At 40.9% G+C, this 23,211-nt stretch overlaps 1 protein-coding gene across 2 annotated transcripts in view; it reads right to left on the bottom strand.

Moving 5' to 3' along the window:
* The window catches only part of LOC109919874 (tomoregulin-2-like), an 85,307-nt gene extending 73,505 nt beyond the window's left edge, over window positions 1–11,802 (bottom strand). The window contains exons 1-4 of one of the 2 annotated variants that reach the window (XM_048598823.1): window positions 11,284–11,802; window positions 9,795–9,904; window positions 9,495–9,624; window positions 9,027–9,053 (exon numbers count right to left, since the gene is read on the bottom strand). In XM_048598823.1, the coding sequence (XP_048454780.1) occupies window positions 9,027–9,053; window positions 9,495–9,624; window positions 9,795–9,904; window positions 11,284–11,443 (427 nt within the window). In that variant the 5' untranslated portion in view covers window positions 11,444–11,802. The remainder of the gene's footprint in view (window positions 1–9,026; window positions 9,054–9,494; window positions 9,625–9,794; window positions 9,905–11,283) is intronic. The other variant, XM_048598822.1, reaches the window with a different exon arrangement.
* Between the last annotated feature and the right edge of the window lie 11,409 nt (window positions 11,803–23,211).

Raw genomic sequence — 23,211 nt, 5'->3', positions numbered from 1 at the left:
TTGGCCTGCTGTGTTCATCCAGCTCTACACCTTGTTATCTAAGAGTACATAGGTTATTTGCTGACTGGTGGAGACACGAGGATTTCTTTCCATGCTGTCAGTTAGTTCAGTTGGCTGGACAGCTGGTTGGCAACACTGTACTAACAACAGTGCAGATTTAATACCCATATTGGCTGAGGTTACACTGAAGGTGCTGTCTTCTCAACTTCATCCCTTGCTCGAGGTATGGTGACCCTCAGGTTAAACTCACCGCTAAACATCTCTCCCTAATGAGAGTTCAGCTCTATGGTCTCTGGAATGATGGCAACTTTAGCTTGAAAACTCTAGAACTTTAAGGCTTTCAAGATCTTGGAGAGGGTGCAGAATGGACAGATAGAATGCTACCAGGAAGAAGGGGGAAAGACTAATGATACTGAGATTGTGTTATAGCAAAGATAATATAGGGGCATTTTGATAAGGGTGTTCAAAATTCTGAGGGGAAAATAAGGTGAGACTGTTTCCAATTGCAGGGTTGGCAACTAGTGGGTACAAATTAAAGATAATTAACAATATTAACAAGGGTTAATTAACAAGAGTTTAGAGGCAGCAAGTCCCTGTTAGAGGGAAGGACAAAGCTGGTAGGAGTAGGGATCACCAGATGACTAGAGATGTTCAGGCTCTGGTCCAGAAACTGAAGGATGCATGTGTTAGGCACAGAGAGCTGAGGTCAAATAAATCCCTTGAGGAATGCAAGGGCAGGAGAGGCATACTTATGAGGGAATCAGGAGGGCAAAAAGGGAATATGAGACAGCTTTGACAGATAAGGTTAAGGAGATAGAAACCCAAAAGATTCCACAAGTACGTTAAGGGCAGAAGAGCAACAGGGAGAGAATAGGTTCCCTTACAGGTCAACAAATGCCATCTACGTAGAACCACAGGAGATGGGGGAGATACTAAATGAATATTTTGCATCAGTATTTACAGTGGAGAAAGACATGGAAGCTAGGGAACTTGGGGAAATAAACAGTAATGTTTTAAATAGTCCTCATTACACAGGAGGTGGTGGTGGTGGTCTTATAACGCATGAAGATAGATAAATCCTGGGATCTGATCAAGTGTATACCAGGATATCGCAGGAAGCTGGGGAAGAAATTGTGGGGCCCCTATAAGAAATATTTGTATCATCTATAGCCACAAGTGAGGTGCTGGAAGACTGGAGGGTGGTTAATGTTGTGCCATTATTAAAGGAAGGCTGCAAGGAAAAGCCAGGAAACTACAGCCTGATGCGTCTGATGTTAGTGCGGGTATGTTGTTGGAGGGGATTCTGAGAGACTGGATTTACATGCATTTTGAGAGGCAAGGAGTGATTAGGGATAGTCAGCATGGCTTTGTGCACAGGAAATCATGTCTCAAGCTTGACTGACTTTCTTGAGGATGTGACCAAGAGGACAGATAAGGACAGAACAGTGGACATTCAAGCTGAAGACGGCTTAATAAAGTTAAATCACATGGGATCAGGGATGGCTAGCCAGTTGGATACAAAAATGGCTTGGCAGTAGGAGACAGAGGGTGGTAGTAGAGAGTCATTTTCAGACTGGAGGACTATGACTGGCAGTGTTCCGCAAGGATCGGTGCTGGGTCCACGGTTGTTTGTAATTTATATAAATGATTTGGAGAATATAGGAAACATGGTTAGTTAAATTTGCGGGTGACACCAAAATTGGTAATATAGTGGACGGTGAAAGTGGTTATCTACAAGTACAACGGAATCTTGATCAGCTGAGCTAATGGGCTGAGGAATGGCAGATGGATCAATGTGAGGCATTTCATTTTGGTAAGACAAACCAGGCCAGGACTTACACAATTAATGGTAGGGCCCAGGGGAGTGTTGTCGAACAGAGGGATCTAAAGGGGTTAGGCATATAGTTCCTTGGAAGTGGCATCATAGGTAGACAGGTGGTGAAGAAGGCATTTGGCACACTTGCCTTCATTGGTCAGAGCATTGAGTATAGGAGTTGGGACATCATTTTTCAGCTGTACAGGTTGTTGGTGAAGCCACTTTTGGAGTACTGTGTATAGTTCTGGTCACCCTGTTATGGGATGGAAATTCTTAAATTGGACAGGGTACAGAAAAGATTTAGAAGAATGTTCCAGGACTGGAGGGTTTGAGTATAAGGAGAGGCTGATAGGCTCGGACTTTTTTCCCTGGTTTGTAGGAAGTTGAGGGGTGACCTTATAGAGGTTTATAAAATCATGAGAAGCATAGATAAGGTGAATAGCAAAGATCTTTTTCTTAGCGTAGGGAATTCAAAACAATAGAGCATAGGTTTAAGATGAAAGGGGAAAGATTTAAAAGGGACCTGAGGGGCAACTTTTTCACACAGAGGGTGATGTGTATATAGAATGAAATGCCAGAGGAAGTGGTAGATGCAGGTATAGTTACAACATTTAAAAGGTATTTGGACAGGTACATGAATAGGAAAAGTTTAGAGGGCGAGGGGCAAAATGAAGACAAATGAACATAAGAACATAAGAACTAGGAGCAGGAGTAGGCCATCTGGCCCCTTGAGCCTGCCCCGCCATTCAATAAGATCATGGCTGATCTTTTTGAGACTCAGCTCCACTCACCACATCTAAAATGAAACTAGTTTAATTTGGGAAACCTGGATGGCATTGACCAGTTCGACCCAAGGCTCTGTTACTGTGCTGTATGATTATGACTTTAAAAAGAGCAAAGGAGCTGTAGAAACATTTTGTTTAATGTAACAAGTTATAGTCTGTATTGCACAGGCTAAAAAATATGGTAGTATAAGAATCAACCATGATTGAGAAGGAAACCATATATACACCCTTGAAAATTAAATATTTGCAGAGTAATGGAAAATTGCAAGGGATGAGAATAATTAGTTAGCTCTTTCATAGTCAGCGCAGGAATGATAAGGTCAGTGACCTTTTTCTACTAAACGACAACTTTAGTATTACTCTGGTTTGTTTATTAAAAGTGAAAAAAAGGAACAAAAATAACACAGAGGTTTCAGGCACAAACACGCAGTTCTAGCATAGAGGCTACAAATAAAGCCTAATCTCCCTGGATGGCAAAAGAGATAGAAACTAATAGTAAACAGCAAAAGTAGGAATACGACAGATGTCAGGTTGGTAAAACAAAGTGAGAAATAAACTGACTATAGAAAGGTCAGAGAACACTTAAAACAGGAAGAGAGAAAAAGAGAGTATGAGGGAAAAAAGCTAGCAGCCAACATAAAAGGGAACCCAAAAGTCTTTGATAGGCATATAAATGCTGAAATAATGGTAAGGAGAGTGTGGCTGATTTAGGAGCAAAGAGGGGTCAACACAGGGAGATAGAGGGCTTGGCTGAGGTAGTAAGTGAGTAACTTTCATTCGTCTTTATTGAATAATATTTTCCCAAAGTCCTAATGCAACATAAATAGCTGAGAAATTGAACGAACTAATAACAGATGATATCACAAAGGTTAGTCATTACTAAAGTTGATTAGGCGCCAGGACTGGACAGGATGTAAGGGTGAAAATTATGGAGGTACTTACTATCATTTTATATAAACTGGAAAATTGGTTCCAGAATCTAAACGATTAAATACAATATGTCCTTATTGAGAATAACGGCCAAGACCAACTCAGCACCTACAGGTCAGTTTGTTTAACATCGATGGTGGGACAATCTTAGTAATCACTTCATGATATGTGGATTAATTAAAGAAAATCAGTGTGAATTTGTTAAAGGTAAATCATGATTAACTAACGGCACTACTTTTTTAATAATGGAGGGGGCTGATGAGGGTGATGTGCTTTACATGGACTTCCACAGGCTCTTTTGGAAAGTGTCATATCATAGGTTTGACTCCAAAGTTGAAGCCCATTGGAACAAAAGGGTCTATGGCAGTATGGTTATAATGTTTACAAGGCACAGTTGTTTTTCCGATTAGTGAATGTTATACACTGAGGTTCCCCAGCTGTTCTTGATCTATATTAGTGACTTTGGCAAGGGAGATCAGGGCACAATTTCATTACTTGCAAACGAACAAAATTTGTGAAATATGAGGAGGATAGTTATAGATTTCAATAGACACAGGGAAGCTGGTAAAATTGTAGAAAAAGAAATATAATGTAGAAAGTTAAGAAGTGTTATATTTTAGTAGAAAGAATGATGAGAGACAATATAAATTAAAGGATGACATTTTACGGGAGACCTGGGAGTATATATGCGAAAATCATTGGTGGCAAAAGGGCAAATTGAGAAAGTGATTAAAATGGCATACAGAATCCTAAGCTGTAATAAATAGAGACACAAGAGTACAAAACCAAAGGTGATAGTGAGAAACTTTTGTAAAAAAAATGTACTGCTCTGGCTCAAGAAGTTATGGTGCTCAATTCTGGGCACTGTATTTTAAGATGGACGTGGTAGTTTTAAATAGGATGCAGGAAGGATTAACAGGAATGGCTCCAGGGTGAGGGACCTCAGTTGTGAGATTAGTTTGGAGAAGTTGGCGTTGATCCCTTTGAAGATGGGGTCTGACAGAACTTTTCACAATCATGAGGGGTCTGGACTTAGAAGAAGGAAATAAACTGTTTCCATCAGTAGATAGGTAACAGGGTAGAGAATCAGAAGACAACAATTTAAGGGGAAGGGCTAAAGAGCAGAGATGACATGATGAAAAAATTTATGTGGTGAGGCATCAGAAAATAGAATGCACTACTAAAGCACGGCAAGGGCAGATTCAATTGTGGCTTTCAAAAAGAGATTGAATAAGCAACGGAGAATAAAATTTCAGAGCAAGGAATTTGGGCTAGCTCTTGCAGACACACCAGCACAGACATTATGGGCCACATGGCCTCCTTCTGTGCTGTTACTATTTTATGATTGTATACCACAATTATTGAACTTCAGATTTGACTTGCCATTACCTGGAATTAAGCACATGATTTTGTATTCTCTTACCTTTGGAAAGCGAAGTTTATTTTCTTGAAGGTAAATGAATGACAAATTGCAATAAACATTAAATTAATTCAGTGTATTTGTTACTTGATAATATGTGTTTAATGGAGTGTTTTAATCCTGCAAGTGGTAAACCAAAACGGTTCCTTTTTGAGACTGTGCGCAGCTACTCAATCCACTGGTGAGTTGTATGGAATATAGTTATCTATAACCAACTAATCTCCCTACATCTATGCAATGAATTTTCATTCCTAGAATTGCCATGTTTTTGTTGTTTGAGATTCAACCATTTAGAATCAGAGAAGAGATAGTCTGGCCTATCATGTCCGTGCCAGCTCCCTGCAAGTGCTGCCTAATTAATTCCATTCTCAAGCTTCTCCTTCATATCTCTGCAGATTTTGCTTTTAAGTATATATCCAATTCCTCTTTGAAAACTGTTTTTGGATTTGCTTCATTTCAGACATTGCAATGCACATCAAACTCATTGATCTACCAAAAAACATTTTGTCTATCCCTTCGCTTTTTGGTTCACCAATTATCTTAGTTGGTACCTCTCCTTATTAACTCATCTACTTCTGGAAACAATTTCTTCCTCTCTATCTTACCAAAACTCTTCAATTTTGAGCATGTCCAGTAAACTTCCTCTCAATCTTCTTTGGAAAGATGTTTACACAACTGAATTCCTTCAGTCTTGGAGGATGACACAGAAGTAACACAGGCACTAGTATCAACAGGCTGCTATTGTGCCAATTTACATTTCACAAGGAAACGAACTCCTATCCACTGATCCTTTAGAACATTAAAAAAGGCTGTTTAAGTTTACTGACAGCATAGCATAGTAAAAGATTTTGTCAATAAATACTACAGGTAGTTCTGCTATAACACCAGTTCTGGTCACCTCATTACAGGAAAGATGTGGAAGCGTTAGAAAAGGTGCAGAGGAGATTTACCAGGATGTTGCCTGGAATGGAGGGAAGGTCTTACGAGGAAAGGTTGAGAGATCCACGGCTTTTCTCTTTAAAACGACAAAGGATGAGAGGTGACTTGCTAGATGTGTACAAAATGATCAGAGGTATGGATAGAGTAAACAGCCAGAGACTTTTTCCTAGGGTGGAGGTAGCTTTTACGAGGGGACATAGTTTTAAAGTGAAAGGAGGTAGATATCGGGGATACATCAGAGGTAGGTTCTTTACTCAGAGAGTGGTAGGGGCGTGGAATGCATTGCTGGAGAGGGTAGTGGAGTTGGCCTCACTAGGGGCATTTAAGCGGCTATTAGATAGGCATATGGACGATAGTATAAGGTAGCGGTGGAGGTCAGATAGACCTTAGGTTTAGGGTAAAAGTTCGGCACAACATCGTGGGCCGAAGGGCCTGTACTGTGCTGTACTGTTCTATGTTCTCTATGTTCTAACATGCATTTCGTTAATGCGAATTGGCTGTAACGCAATTGATGAATAGTGGACGCTGTTTGGATAATGCAAACTTTCTGCTGTACAGGTATAGCGATTTCTCTGTAACGCAATTTTCTATAACGTAATTTTCTATAGCTCGAGGTCACACAAGAACGCAACTATCGTGCTACCAGTAATACAAAGGCAACACTGTTTCTATCACCAATTTTTATCTCTGCTTAGTAGTTGTAGCGAGCACACACTATTCATTCAACTAACCATATCATCCTTCACTACTGCAAATCTGGAGAAAAGTGAGTGCTTAATATTGTTTATCAGAAAGCAGACCCACAAAGTTGTGTTTTCTAAGACAATTCAGAAAGACAATAAACATGACAGACTCTAGCCCTATCCCTACCACTTTCTCATTAGCTCCCTGACCACTGTAGTCAAATTGATAAAAGGGATGATCAAACACAATGGGTAGATTAGGAGTGGTCTATGCGTTGAACAGTATACAAACAAGGCAGTTTAGGTGAAAACTGGTGATATGAAAACTTAGAACAGATAGCAGTAGCAAATTCTTCATGTAATCAGTGATTGATATTTGGGTGTTTTCTGGAAAGCTTGGTCGGCCAATAAATCTTATATTCATTCTAGAGACAGATACTGTAATAGGGAAATTCATGTATTCTTCCCTTATTCCAGGTGGATGTACCAAGATGAGCCAGATGATCTTCCTTTATTTTGTAATTATAAATAAAGCACAGATGCAAGAATACAAGACACAAATGGAAAAGAATGGCAGAAGGAAGCAATTTTGCCACTATTTTACCAGGGTGATTGTGAAAAGCTGCCATATTAATTGAGTTCATACTTGCTATAATTAACTCCAAGAAACGACCCTACTTGTCATGTTGTGGGAGTTATCTCTGTCCACCAAGATGGTTTTGACTTTTGACTCATATACAATGAACCAGGCTCACTACGGAATGGGCTTCAATACCTAGCCATTCAGTTAATTCACAATAAAATTGTTAACCACTGAGATTTATACCAATGGTGATGCACTAGCTACTTAAGAATGCTAAAGAATCATTATTACAGCTTGTCTGGCTATTAGTAGTAAAAATAAAATTTCAGCCTATGAAGTGATGTCATATATTAAATTGCATCTTTTACACACAGGTTTAGAGCTTAGAAATAGATATTTCTGCCCAGCTAGTCTGTACTAGTCATTCTGCTTCACTCCAGTCTTCTTACATCCTGTTAATCTATCAGCATCATTTACTGTTCCTTTGTCTCTTGTCTGTCTTCCTCTTAAATCCAACTATGCCATTTAACGCAATGACTGCAAGAGATTGCAAGTTCCACTTTCTAGCCACTTTGAGAAAATAAATTTCTTTTAAATTTCTTTTTGGATTTACTAATGACTAACTTATATTTATGACTACTATGTTGGATTACTTGAGTCGTGGGGACATATTCTCCATCTAATCTATCCAAACTTTCATAATTTTAAATCCTTCTATCAAGTCACCCTTCAGTCTTCTTAGGTTAATAAAATATTAAAAATATTTAGTAGACATTTTCTGAAAATAAACTGAGGCACCTATATGGCAGAAACTAAATAATAAAGCTTGTACTATAAATAAAATGTTCATATAGAAGGCTGAGTTAGTCTTTGCTCACCTTTAATATGAATGTGAATGGCAGAATCTGTTTGTAGATGTTTTCTTGTAAGCACTTCTATAATTGATCCTGGAGATTCATTTCTGATTGTTCCTACTAACTTTATATGTATTTATATTTCTCCAAAATTCAAATGGTCAAAGTTCATTTTTGATACATGAAAAGCACACAGATCTCTATGGAGCTTAGACCTCCAAAATGCCAAAGGCTGAGGAATGTCTTCTGATGAGTGTAATCCAATATTCAAATAATGAATATACACATAAATAGATTTAATTGCAGTAAAATGTAATATAAAAGGAGCATTGCTCCTCAGACTAATAATAACAAAGATACAGAAAACTTGAAATTATGAATAAACCTCCGGAGGTGAGATAAATAGCACAGGTCTACAAAAGAATCAACAGTGGCACGATGGGCTGTATAGCCTCCTCCCGCGCTTGATTGTTCTATGATAGCATTAAGCCACAGGATTTTCGCCATATTGCGAACTGTCATTGAGAATATACTAACATTTCAGTTTTCTATTTTCAGTAAGTAGTCAATTTTGCAAGGTTTCACCTGTATACTTCACTGGACATTGCATAAGTGTAAGAACAGCCTCCTCTAAACTCGAGGGCTGAGGGTTAAAGTCTCAGAATTGAGCATATCATTAGAATGTGCTTCAGTTTTGTTCAGCAGTGCTCAACATTTATTGAATGAAGGGAAGGAAAACAAAACTCTGTCACTCAGCTATACCCAATTCAGGTCCACTCCTGTCCACCTATTATGCAGTAACATTGCCTGTTGTTGCAGAGTAGCCCAGACTGTCTAGCCCTTGCAGCTAAAGCAGGTTGCCAGAAAGCAAACAGCATCTAAAGTAAAATAAAAGGAGAAAAACTGTAGAGGGGAAAATAACTTGATGTCATAAGATGCATCATCTAAAGATGACATGGTAGCGTTTATAACAATTCTATGATTAGATTAAAAATACATTTACGATAGGCACTTACCTCCATCTCCAGAACCTGATCCCATATCTGTAGAGAGACAAGATCTAATTAGAAGGCACAATAATATGACAGGGATTTTTCTTACAGGATTTTTTCTTCATTCTAACACTGGTTGTAGTCTATTGTTGAAATCTATGCATACAGCTTTTATTGTCCACTATGAGAGAATTAAACTGAAGAACAAATGTCCAAATGCCCTCTCAGTAACACGAATGTATTTCATTGTGGGTGGAATGGTGATTAAGTGCCTAATACTGTGTACTTCCAGTTCCCATTTCCGTTCAGTACGCTTCAATAATAGCTTTGAAACGTGATAACGAGCCATGGCTGTTGCCTCAGCCTGTCCATGCAGAAACTCCTTGCAAATAAAATCACGCCAAATAATCTGAATTATTTTATGAACTGATTAAAAAAACCAAGTTTAAAAGCGCATGATAGTTGTTATAATGCATAATATAGTATGCATACCGTTGGGACAAGATCCTTCCCCCAGCACCTTTATTTCACTTTGCTGTTTGCACGCAGCCTGTCGCAGGTAACACTCGTTCTGGTAGGTATAGCCATTGGAGCCGCACACTGGCACATAATCAGTGCTGCACTAAAATAGAAACAATTCATGATAAGGATCTGCCAGACTTTCTGCAAGGTCCACGCTGCACACATTCCCAGCAGGACAGACTGTAGACTTTCCCAGTTCACCCAGACTAAACGGAGCCCCATTAAAACAGCAGCCATAAGAAAGCAGAACCAGCGATGTTGTTCGTTTACCTTGAGCTGGCAGTCGCAGGTTATCGTCTCTCCGATCCGCAAACACTCCCCACCAAACTGACACGCATTAATGTCGCAAAGAAACAAGTCGTGTTCTCGGTCATCAAAACCTTGAAATATTAAAAAGAGAAAGAGAAAAGACAAGTACTGACAGAACTTGGGTGGCTGTTGAAGATCAGACGCCAACCTTTTTCGTTAGCAGATGGAAGGCATCGGTCTATAAAATAAGAAGCTGGAAAGGGTTTGTCATCTACTTTGTCCCCGAGTATTTGCTGGGGTAGGGGGCATTCTCCCTCTTGGATGGTAGAGGTCTTTCTGGGCAGATTTGCAGCCTTGTCGTGACGGCCAAGAGTTGCGAAAGACAATCCCACAGCAGCGTTTGGAAACATCATTCAAGCCCAAAAAATGCAGTTGCCTCTGAACACGCCACTGTATCTTTAAATTGAATTTCACCACTCCACATCTGCGGTGCTCTTCCCTCACGCTTTATCCGATCGCCTTCTTGGTGTCTAATTCTTAATGAATAAATGCTTCATTTACACCCAAATATATCACACACACGTACACAAACATATCCACGCAAGGGCAGGATTCTAGAGGTGACATGATCAAGTTGCAACAAGATAGAGAAGGCTCTCTTTTTTTAAGTGAAAGGCTGTCATTGTCTGTTTCTAACGAATATTGATGACCTAAATCTTGCCACTGGAGTTGTGGTTAATCGCAAGTCTGAACCCGCGGACAAAAATCGCTAGCAGCCCAGTTTTTTTGTGGGATTGCGACATAAAATATCAACTACGAGGGGTGGGGGTGAAGAACCAATTTATTTTGCATTAGAACATGCAGTTTATTTCTCACATTACCCCATGCAGCTCTCCATCCTTCTCACATCCCGGCTTCTGCGGGGCGCTGAAGATCTGCTGCAAGAAACAGTCGCTAAATCCGGCTGGTGTCTGGATGCTTTCGAGGGTAGCACCCAGGGCTTTCGCTCCCCGCAATCAATTTTTTTTTAAGTTCAGGGATGGGGGAGAAACAGGCAGGGAAAGCAGCGTGCACATATAAAATGACCAACGCAAAGGTGGAGGCTGCGGGGGAACAATCACCACTACCCCGAATAAAAATCCCCAGAATAAATCAAATTCAGTTAAAAAAAAGGAAAATGTTGGAAATTCTTAGATCAGATAACATCCGCGGAGAAATGCTGTGCACTTTTCGGAACACTGGGTAGAAACGCTCCGCTTGCAGTCTTTTTCCAAACCCAGACGCTCGTCTGCAACATCTTTGCAATACTTCACCTGAAGCCATCAGCAAGCCAGTCAACCACAGACTAACTTTCAGCATCAGTGCCCGGGTCGTGCTGGCGACTGGAAGTTAAAAGGAGACTTCTCCACCACCAGCACCACCCCCCCGGCCCCTCTCTAAACCCTCTCCCCCGTCCCCTTCCCTCACCCCCGTCCCCTCCATCCTGGTTGGCACCATACATTGCCCTTACCCGAGCAGTTCCAGCCGGTGGGTGTCTGACAGTCGCTCAGGGAGGTGGGGTAAGCAGAGAGTTGGACGGGGAGCATGGACAGGGTCAGCATCGCCAGCAGCAAGCCCGCGCGGTGGTCCGGGTGAAGAGGTGGCCAGCCTGGCGGGTGGGACTCCACCATGTCGACAGGCGGCGGCGGATCGCGGAGCTCGGCTCAATCCCAGGCTCTCCGACCCCACCATCTTACACAGGGCACATCACGCATCCTGGACGCAGCAAGCAGCACCACCACATGTGTGTCCAGCGGCGGTGATGGTTGCGGCGAAGGCTCCTCCGCGGCTGTAGACCCTCGTCTCTCCCTGTGTGTGTGTGTGTGTGTGTGTGTGTGTGGTTGTCAGTGTATCTGGGGCTGGCCGGGCTGGGCTGGGCGCTCGCGCTCTCGCGGTCGGTTGACGGTTGGCAGCTCGCTCTCCCTCTGCCTCTGTGTCTGTGTTCTCCCCTCGCGCTCGGAAACTTGTTATTGATGAGCCGCCCGGGCGCGCGCCGGCTTTTTCTCAGGCATTTCCTCGCCTTTGATTGGAGCGGCCCCGACACCGGGGCCGTCACGTGGGCTTCCGCGCCTACCTCTGATTGGCCCGCCGGGATATTGGCGGCTGAGAGGCGAGGCGAGGCGAGCGGGGCGAGGAAAGTCGGCGAGAGGAGATGAGGAGGGAGTGGGACGGAAAGAGGGAAGGAGTGAGGGTTGGGGGTGTGTGTGTTTTGAGGGGAGGGGATGTTGGAAACGACGAGAGAGTTTGAAGCGGCGTGAACGGCCGGGATCTCTGCCCCACCCCCACGTACTGGACTGAGATTCCATCCCCCCCCCAAAAAAAACAAACCTGAGAACCTCCAGACCGTCCGCCCCTTCCCTCCCCGCAAATCCGGACCCAGCTCAAACCCAGGAGCTCAGCGTGGAGCCTGAGACACCGCGCGGAAGATATATGCACATGGGCCCTCGGCTCGGTTTGGACTGGGATGCATACCGCATAAGACATCCCGACGTTAGCACCAAGCTCTCCTCTCCTGGACTGAGAGCCGGGGGAAGAGTGGGTGGGGAGAGCAAACATCCGATGCCGGTGCCGTCGCCCCTACAAGCGATTTGAGAAAATGAGCTGTCGGCAGCTTGTCTCCTGCGTCTTCACAGCCAGGATGCCCGCCTCAACCCGGTTAGCGGCGGCGGCCGCAGGTAGCACAGCTCAGCGGGTAACGGGAGGGAAAACTCCCATCAGATCCAAGCTCCTTCCATCTGCTGTCCGAGGCTGGGAGAGATTGCGCCCTCAGAGCCAGCCACACTGCAACCCGAATTTTCTGACACTGTATCGGAGCAGATCAAGTTTCACTGCCGAAGATGCAAGACGGCAAGAGACTAACATCAGATCGAACCTCGATTTCTATCCCAGAAGAGCGAAGTGTAAGAGATACACATTCGCTCGAACGCTTTCCAGAGCGGCGGCATTACCAGAAGTTACATGAGACTATTGTTTTTTATTTTTACTGACGAAGCGGCTAGATATAATAAAAGCATATACCAACCCATTCCTACCGACGGATTGGATTAAAATACGATAGATCAAATCAGTATTGATGCTGTCACATTTCCCCGCTGAGAGCACTGGAGGAGAAAGAACTCTCAATCTCACTGCATCTCCCAGCTACCCTAAACACAGGATGCTGTGTGAAACGAGCGCTGAAAGCTGGGGAAATTGTTTTAGATACCAGTAACCGGTGTGATCGTCGAGGTGTACGCAGGATTAGGCACCAGAAGAATGAAAATTCTGAGACATTAGATTAGAAACGAGGAAACGATACCCGCACCGGTGACTGCTTTATGCAAATGATATAAAAGATCAATTAGTTCTGAAAGCAAAGGTTTAGAAAGTAGGGGACAGTAAAATTTTTAGAACATGAATTGAAATCAAGAATCGTAAATTCTGAAGACATAGGATCAGATAACAGTGAACAATAAATTCAGAGGATGTGGAACTGGATAACTGGACAGTAAATTCAGAGGACATGGTACTGGATGACTGGACAGTAAATTCAGAGGACAGGGTACTGGATAACAGTGTACAGTAAATTCAGAGAGCATACGAATATAAACCAGAGAAGACTAAATTCTGAGGACATAGGTGTAGGTACCAGGAAACAGTGAATTCAGAGAACATGCAACTAGATAATGGAGAACAGGTAATTTTGACAATATGGAACTGGATACTGGGACAACAAATTCCTGGAGACATGAAATTAGACAGCATCAGGGGATAATATTAGATCAATGTAAAGCATTAAAAAAGACAAGAACGTATTGACTTATTAAGATTGTTCCATTCATAGACTATGCACAATTTATTCTAACCGGGACTCCTCAAGCCATTTCATTCCATGAAATATTTAGCAATGTTTTTCACTCATCTTTCAAAGATAAGTCATGTAACATTCTACAATATTTAGATAAGTTAATTTTTAAAAACTCAACTGTGTTTCCATGATTTAAGGTACATTTTACTACATTGATTTTCATTTGCCATTTAGCACCTATTTTGCAAATCAGTTTATGTCTTCTTGTATTTAGTGCATGCAGATCAGTGATACCACACAGCAGATAATCTGCTGTCATGTGGTACTTTATTGTAGGTCTTTGAAAATCCATGTATATCGCATCCACTTGATCATCTTTGGTCTATCATCAAATAAGCATGACCTTTTAGAAAACCATGGTGACTAACTTGTCCTTTTGTTCATCTCATGATATTTTATTTTCTGATTATTTAACAAATACTCTAGTATCTTCCACATTGAAATATATATAAAGTATTACTTAGGCAAATGAAAGGAATAGTTTTCACACAAGAAGTTTTTACAAACAACAAATCAGGTGAATCACCAATTAATTTATTCTTGATGTTTTTGTCAAATTGTGCCATGTGACCTCCTCCATTCACCTGATTAGCTAAACATGGCCTTGGTTTACTGCCACATCACTATCAATAAAGTGACACTCATTCAATGCTGCACTGAAATAGTCAGTCTAAATTAAACGTGCAAGTCCGAAAATGAAATTGTAACACAACATTCTAATCCAGAGATTGGAATGCAACCAAATAAGGCAAATTGACACTAAGTAGTATCATAGTACTTGTGCAAAAGAAAGTTGCACCATAGCCTTACAGTCATTTCATAATGGGAATCATGCTGGACACAAAAAAAAATCTAAAACAAATATTTTCATGATTAAGCACCTCAATCAAGCTACTTGTCCCCATCATTTTCAAATTTATGTCAGTTGCAAAAATCTTTAAGTTTTTTAATCTCCAAAATGGAAATGCTCCCTTCAGCTGCCTTAACTCCCTCTGGCCCCTGTGTTTTCTCTAATCATCCTAATTCAACCTCTGTCCAGCTTCAAATCACAATATGATGTAGAAAGCATCTAAAGTGCTTGTAGTGAAGAGACATTCTTTCTAGGAGTGCATATCAGAAACTAGGCCAGTTCTCTTCCCTCATGAATTTCTTTCCAATTAAAAAACAACTCACAAGGATTGGTAAAACCAGACGTTAATCTAACATGTTGTTATTTCCACATCAGTCTTCACAAGAATCATGTCTGTCATGGGACCTATTTTTTCTGCTTTGACCACCCTATTTCTAACTCTTATATTCTAGCAATTACAGGTGTTATCAATTAAAAGAGATCATCATGATGCCTTTAGAGCGAGGTCGGCACTCCAGGGTGGGCGAGGAAGTGTTGTGTGGAGTGCTTTATCTCTCCTTCCAACTCCATTTTGATTTAGCCAACTTGAGATCCTGAACCTACTTCAGCAAGAACAAAGATGATTAAGAGGAGATTCAACAGAAGTCTTTAAAAATAGGTGGTTGGATACTGTACAATGAATTGTTCTGGTTCTATCTGAGTGATAAGAACTCATCAATATGAGTGAGAAAAAAGACTTAAAAGGTGAAAATCATCACAGCTTGTGTAGTAGGAATAACTTGCCATTCTGGCAGAGACCAATACTTCCTTCAATAAAATATGGATAAACTTTTTTGAGAGAAAAGCATTGTGACCACAGGGAGAAAGGGAGCCTGGCAGTGGGATTAGTTATTGATTGCTGTAACAAGGAGCAGGCACAGACAAAATGGGCTGAATGATCTCTTCTATGCTTTCATATTGTTCTGAGGTACAAACACTTCCTGTTCCACACTAAATCCTGTTCAACTATTGCTGTTAGTCTTTATGATTTCTATTAGCCCTCTGTTCCTCAATGTATTCATTTTAACATCTTCATAGTCATTTTGAAATTTCTCCATGGCATTATTGTTCTCATATAAGCAGTTTGCTCAAGATGATGTTTCTATCTGCTCAGCACTCAACTCTACACCATGTTCCTTCTTTCTGGTTATTTGTTTCACTAGTAGTAGAAAAACCTTTGGACATCTTGCCCATTCTTTGGAACTTTTGTCTCCTTAAATTCTTTCTGGTTTGCTACATCCCTGCTAACCTTCAAAACCCTTTTCAATATCTGTTGACCCAAAAGTGGTTTTGGAACACTCTCCTTATCCTCCTTCCTATATTTAGGCTTAATCCTCAGCATGAAACATGTTAAAATGGTTTGTTTTACTGAAGTTCAATAATAATGTATATTATTGTTAGGCCTGGAAATTTTTTTTATTCCAAAAAAAGAGGTGATCTGCGTTAGTTGGGAGGCAGATGCAAAGACCAACTTTTCTGGGAAAGAGAATTTTTTTTTGTCACTAACTTTTATACTTTTGTTCCTTTTTTCTGTATTCATATTCCAAGCTATACAATCTGTTTGAATGTGCATTATCTAAGTGGCTCTTTGCTAAAATTATAAAGCATAACAATGTAATATATAGTGCTCACAGGTCCTTTCCTTGAGTACCTGGACATTTTTCAAAGTTCACGTTATATCACATCAGTGCAATTATGCTGCATTAGCTAAAACTGCCAGAATATCTGAACAACTTATTCACTTAGCATTACCGTTTCATGCCGCACGTAGTTGGTGCTTTCCATATACAAGAGTGAAGCGCAAGGAAAACAAATAACTACACCTTTGTTTTCATTTTCGTTTTCTATTAACGTGTAAGTAACTACAAGGAAAATTGTTATTTATCTTATCACAGCTATTTTAGAAAACCACAGTTAAAAAAAATCCACAAATCACCACTATTCAGTGGAGATAACCTTGGGTACATCCATATTAAAATTTGTCCATCATTGTTCAGATTATCCACTTTACCTAAAACAGCATCTGTGGAATTAGAAAATGGAGAGATCATTGGGGAAGACACGCGATTTTCGCGCAGGATTTATCCACTGTTGACAGCATCAGTTCTGTGATATGTAGTGCGAGAGAATGATGCGGAGGAGACGGGACGGGCTGTGTGCGAAACTGTATTGGATCTAACCCTTTCTCCTCTCACTGGTAGAAACGTTCTCCGTCCGAAAAACTGGTTCCGCCTCATTTCATTGTCAAGTAGAAGGGATATCGGGTAGTAAACTATCAGTTCCACTGAAGCATGTTCGAGTTGAAGAACACATGGTGTTTAGTGTCTTTCTTGAAGAAGAGGAGAGGTGCGGCATAGATGTGACAGACTACATCAGTTTAGATTCATCAGGTATCATTCTTATGTCACAACGTGTCAGAAGCATCCGGAGACTAGACTACATTTATCTAACCAGACGAATACATCACAGAATTGAACTGTATTAACGTTAAATAAGAAACTGGTTGTATGATAGGAAAATCATCGTAGAGTAAATGCATCATTTCGGCAATGCTTTAAATACTAGACACTTACATAATTTTAACAATCATGTGAGATGTACATTTTTTAACTTCAGTACCTTGTTGGTGTTGAAATTGAAAAACAAAACCCTCTGGTCTGAAAATAGTTGTAAAAGTCGCAATTTAAACACAATTTGCATAATTTAAACCTTAATCCTGCCTGAACTATTAAACCCGTGAACAGATCTAGAAAGTTTTAACAATCGCAACAATACAAAAACATACCTAATAGACTAAAGTTTCCAATTTACTATACTTTTCGCAATCGCAGCACGTTTAACGATCAATTCTAAACTTTTGAAGTGTAGAGTGTGGGGTATAGTGAAACGGAATATGGCGTTGAGATAGAGATCAACCATGATCATAAAGAAAAACGGAACAGGCTTAAGGGCCTTAAGAGCCCCTGCTCCTAGTTTCAATGTTGCACGTTGTACTGTAAGTAAAGCTGCTGCCAATTCCGTAAATTTGGTGTGGTTGTGCAAAGAAAACAATCTCTCATTCAGTGTCAGCAAAACTAAAGAGCTGATCATCCACTTCAGGAAGCAAGGAGGAGGCCAGGCCCCAAACCACATCACTGGAGCTGAGGTGGAGACGGTCCAGAGCGTCAGGTTCCGAGGAGTGCCTGTTCTGGACTACATATGTTGATGTGACAGTCAAGAATGCTCAACAATATCTCTTCTTCCTCAGAACGCTATGGAAAATTGGCATGTCCATAAGGACCCTCACCAACTTTTATTCATGCACAATAGAAAGCGTTCTATCTGGATGCATCAGGCTTGGTTTGGCAACTGCTGTGCCCAGGACTGTAAGAAACTACAGAAAGTTGTGAGCAAGCCCAGACTATCACTCAAGCCAATCTCCCATCTATTGACTCCATTCTACACTTCTCCTTGCCAAGGAAAAGCAGCCAACCTCATCAAAGCCCCCCTACCCCCCAACCTGGTTATAATCTCTTCCAACCTCTCCAGTCAGGTGGAAGATACTAAAGCTTAAACCAACAGGTTCAAGAACAGCTTCTTCCCCACTGTTATTCAACAGCTGAATGGACCTCTCAAATTTCAAATCAAATGTTGATCTTGCTTTTTGTACACCTTCAGTGCAGCTGTAACTTTGTATGCCTGGTTCTGTTCAATCACTCTATGATCTGTATGACCTTGTATTCTATGATCTGCCATGCAAAACAAAACTTTTCAGTGTACTTGGGTAAATGTGACCATAATAAATCAAATCCAACTAACATCCCACGTATAGCAATGCGGTCTGATCAGATTTTAGAGAAATTGCTTTGAGGGTCACCAGGAGAGTTACTCTGTTTTTCTTTCTGAAGTGTCCATGAATCTTTAACATCCATCCAAAATAACAGAGAAAGTTTCCATTTAACTTCTGAACTGAAATATGGCATCCCTAGTAGTGCAGTGCTCCCTCAGAACCTATAATCTCAGAAATGGCACCTCCACCAGCGCAGCACTCCTTCATAACCTCTAGCTTGAAGATCAGCAGTCCCAACAGTGCAACATTCCCTTAGAAACTCCCATCGCCAGGGACCCTGGTTCAGTTCCAGCCTCAGGCGATCTATGTGCAGTTTGCACATTCTCTTTGTGTCTGCATGGGTTTCCTCTGGGTGCGCTGGTTTCCTCCCACAGTGCAAGGATGTGCAGGTTAGGTGAAGTGGCCGCGGGAAATGCAGGGTTCAGGGATAGGGTCGGGGTGGGATACTCTTCAGGGGGTCAGTGTGGACTCGATGGGTCGAACGGCTACCCTCCACACTGCAGGGAATCTATAAACTATGATCTGAAAGTTTGCACTTCGCACAGTGCAGTGGCCACTCAGAACCTCTCATCTCAAAGATGGCTCGTCTGACAGTGCAGCGCTTGCTCAGAACCTGAGTTAGACTTAATTATTTAAGTCCTTGGAGCTGGACTTAAACCAGAGGACTTGCAAATAGGAGAAACACAGTTGGTCCGAGAGCATCCGAGGAACAGGTAGGTCAATGTTTCTGGCCGAAACCCTTTTCAGGACTGGGGAGGGGGAAGGGAGCCCAGAAACAAACACCTATCTGCTCCACCCTTCCCACAGACCAACCACAATAACTCCGTACCTGCATCCACCTATCATCATCTCTACTGCCCTGCCTCCCAGCCCCACCCCTCCCTCTATTTATTTCTGGGCATCCCTCCCTGGGCCTGATGAAGGGCTTTGGCCCCAAACGTTGATTTACCTGTTCCTTGGATGCTGTTTGACCTGCTGTGCTTTTACAGCCTCGCACCAATAGACTCTGACTTACAGCATTTGCAGTCCTTATTGTCTCCGGCTCGAAGATAGGAGTACTGCCACGAATCATAGTTAAATAATACTGCCATGGTTCAATTGAACTGTTTCAAAAGAATATTCGAACAATAGGTGTCCAAATAAGTTCAAAATAAATGGTACCACTTTCTAATGTGTTTATTTCGGTGAAATATCTGGTCTGTCTATTGAATTCTTTATGAGTCTGTAACCATCGAATTAGGAACGAATTAGGATGATTTACAGTTATTCGTTTTTGTGGGATATAATTACTTCCACGTCACATGCTCAGCCGTTTCGAAAAAGATATCTCTTCACCAGCCTATAATTTACCGTTTTAATTGAAAAGCCTTAATGACCGGATTTGCATCCTATGCTGCCGCCTCTGGGAAAATGAACCGCTTCCTTTAACATCCAATCCCAATACTCCAAGGAATTACATGGGCATACGTTGCAACAAATGAGGTCGCTGGAGCTTTTTTTAAAAGCTCTCTGACACTTTGAAAAGCATCCAGCCACAGATATAAGAACAACAATTACAAGGAGACGTAAATGGTTTTGTTTTTGTGAGTGGGAATTAACATTTTAACTTTTTTAACTTTGTAAATAGTGTTTCAGTGGGCTGTCCTTTTCGCCAAAACGCGAAGGACAGTTTCTTCCCAGGTCGGGATCCGAGCACGTCTTTGAAAACTACGAAGCTGAGTTTTGAATGGTAGGCGCTGTGAATTGTGAAAATTCCCGAAATCCGCGAGGTCTGTCAGTAGGGCTTTGATGTATTTAATTAGGAAATTGTGTGACCGCAGATCTTGGGATGGACCCTGTGCTAGTTGCTTAATTCTTAGGCTACATTGACAATCTCCATCCAGATTTATTGATCACAACGTCAAAGTAACGTGCGTATTAAGTGATTTTAAACACCATACAGAGATAATGCGCATCACAGCCATTAACTTCCACAATTATTGACGGCCAATGAAGATATTAAGAGGCTTCGGTGTTGTTCCTTTATAGTATATATTGAAATGTGTTTTGTGTTAATACGTTCCAATATATCATAGCCATCATCAATATGTGTATGTTAGTATTTGTCGAATTTGTATCGAAGATTATTTAACAGCTGATTACAACATGTTTGCATCCGTTCAGCTTCACCTTCCCGTTAGTAAATTAAACATGGTCTGGCTTTTTTTTTTACTGCGCTTCGGTTTTGATACAAGGTGTTGGCCATCGAATATGAAACAAAGATAAATGTGGATAAATAAATATTTGAATGAAAAATTATGGTTCATTTCATTCGTGGGCTGCTTGCATTAAGCAACCATGTGATCTTGTTGTAAAACGCTACCTGCCTCGCAGATCTCGTAGGTTGTGTGTGATCGAGAGAAGTTATAATGAAGCATTAAAACAAAACCTTAAAAAAAATTAGACCAAGTTGATCGTCTGCCTTTGCTTTAGGCCATTGGCTGGTGTGAGGTGTTATTTAGCATATGATTATATAGTGAAACACTGTCGGGCAACTTTTGTTTAAAGCAGGATTCTAAACATCGCTTTACCATCATCTCCTTCCAACCGCGACAAAAGAACATCGGATGTTTCATTTTTAAATTTCCGTTACGCGTGTCACTCTGATCATTAAGGAAAAAGCAATTACATTTTACTGCCATGATCTATTTTTGATGGCACTACTTCTAAACTCCGCGCTAGCGAAAAGCGACAATCACTTAGGCCGAGTTTAGAGGATGAGAAATTGGCCCGAAATTGACAGGTACATCTCCAGCGGAAAGGGTTATTGAAGCGATTAAAGTGTATTCTATAAAATAAATTAAACTGTGGATGATTTAAATTATCTCCGAAGTAACATTACCCTTTTGCCTTCCGCTTTTCCCCCCCTCTTACTAGCAGATTACATCAACCCCAAAATTAAGCGAAATTTACAATTGTAGAAGTAGCTTGCATTTACACCCTTCACCTCAGGACGTTTCAACCGGTCTTCCGATCAAGAAAGTACTTTTAAAATCTAGAAACTGTTACAATGTGGGACAGATAAGGGTGAATTTACGCACAGGTTCCAAAAATAGCAACGAGATAAATGACGAAGTTTTATTAAAAACACCAAGTACTGGAAATACTCAGCAGGTCTAGTACCATCCATGGAGAGAGAAACAGGATTAGTTTCAGTTGAATATGACTTATTCCAATGGAAACAGACTTTGTTTCTCTCTTTTTCTATTTCAAAATTTAAGCATTGAGAGTTGTTTATTTTTATTAACGTACCATAAAGAACAAGATTAGGTTATTCAGCTCTTCCAGACTGCTCCCCATTCAACAGATCATGGCTGATCTGATTTTTTAACCTCAACTCCATATTCGTTCATACTCCTAATAATCTTCCAACCCTTGATAATCAAGAATCTACCACTGCCTTAAAAATTTTTACAGATTCTGCATCCACTACCTTTTGAAGAACAATTCTGAAGACTCATATCCTCTGGGAGAAATTTTTTTTCCTCGTCTCTGTCATCAATTCGTGATCCCTTATTTTTAAGTCATGGCCTCTCGGTCTGGATTCATCCACAAAAGGGAAAGTCCTTGCCATGTCCATCTAGTCAAGTCCCTTCAACATCTTATGTATCAATTAAGTAATCTCTGACGCTTGTAAACTCCAGAGGATACAGGCCTAGCATGTAACCTTTCTTCATAAGGCAATCTTCTCATTCCAAGTATTTGTCAATAACCCTTCTCTGGACTGCTTCCATAGCATCAACATCCTTCTGTAAGTATGGTGACTAACATTATACACAGTCATCCAAACGTGGCCTCAGCAATGGCCTGTACAACTGAAGTATAACCTCTCCACTCTTGCATTCAATTTCTCTTGAAATAAACATAACATTCTATTAGCTTTTCTTATTATTTGCTGTACCTGCATACTAAACCTTTTGCACTAGGACACCCAGAGCTTGCTGTGCCTCTGAACTCTGCTACCTCTCACCATTTGGATGATATGCTTTTTTATTTTTCCTGCTAAATTGGATAATTTCCCCTTTTCCTACATTGCACTCCATTTGGCAAATCTTTGCCCACTCACTTAACTTATCTATATCCTTTTTAGACTTCTTATGCCTCTTCATAATTCACTTCCCTATCTATCTTTGTATCACGAGCAAATTTCACTACCAAATATTTGGTTCTTTCATCCAAACGATTTCTATAAATTGTAAAGAGTTGGGAACCCAGCATTAACTCCTGTGACACACCATTCATAACATCCTGTCAGGTTGAAAAAGACCCACTTATTTTTGCTCTCTGCTTCCTGCAAGCCAACCAATCTTCTATTCGTGTCAATGTGTTATCCCCAACATGGTAATCTGTATTATTATTGGTTAAAGAGTAGATTTTGGCCAGGCAGAGTTTAGAGGCATTGTGTTTCTGTTACAGTAAAGAGTAAGGCTGGTAAGATTAAAGAACAATGGATGAATAAAAATATTGATATTCTAGTCAAGAGTAACAGTATCTTATTTTAGATATAGACAACTTGGTTCAATTGAATCTCTTAATCAATATAAGCAGTGTGGGGGCATTCTTAAGAAAGAAATCAGGAAGACAAAGTGAGTGGATGTGAAATAGCATTGAGGGATAAGGTTAAGGATAATCCAAAGAGATCCTACAAATACATTAGGAGTAAGAGAGTAACTAGAGAGGGTAGGGTCTCTTAAAGATCAAGGAGATCATCTTTGTATTGAATCCCAGGAGATGGGAGGGATACTAAATGAATATTTCATGTCAGCTTTTACTGTGGAGAAAGGAATGGAGTCTA

This window comes from Rhincodon typus, chromosome 7, assembly GCF_021869965.1.
Source record: "Rhincodon typus isolate 14 chromosome 7, sRhiTyp1.1, whole genome shotgun sequence".
Lineage (NCBI taxonomy): Eukaryota > Metazoa > Chordata > Chondrichthyes > Orectolobiformes > Rhincodontidae > Rhincodon > Rhincodon typus.
The sequence above is the reverse complement of the archived record's forward strand: the minus strand, read 5'-3'. Positions and strand labels throughout refer to the sequence as shown.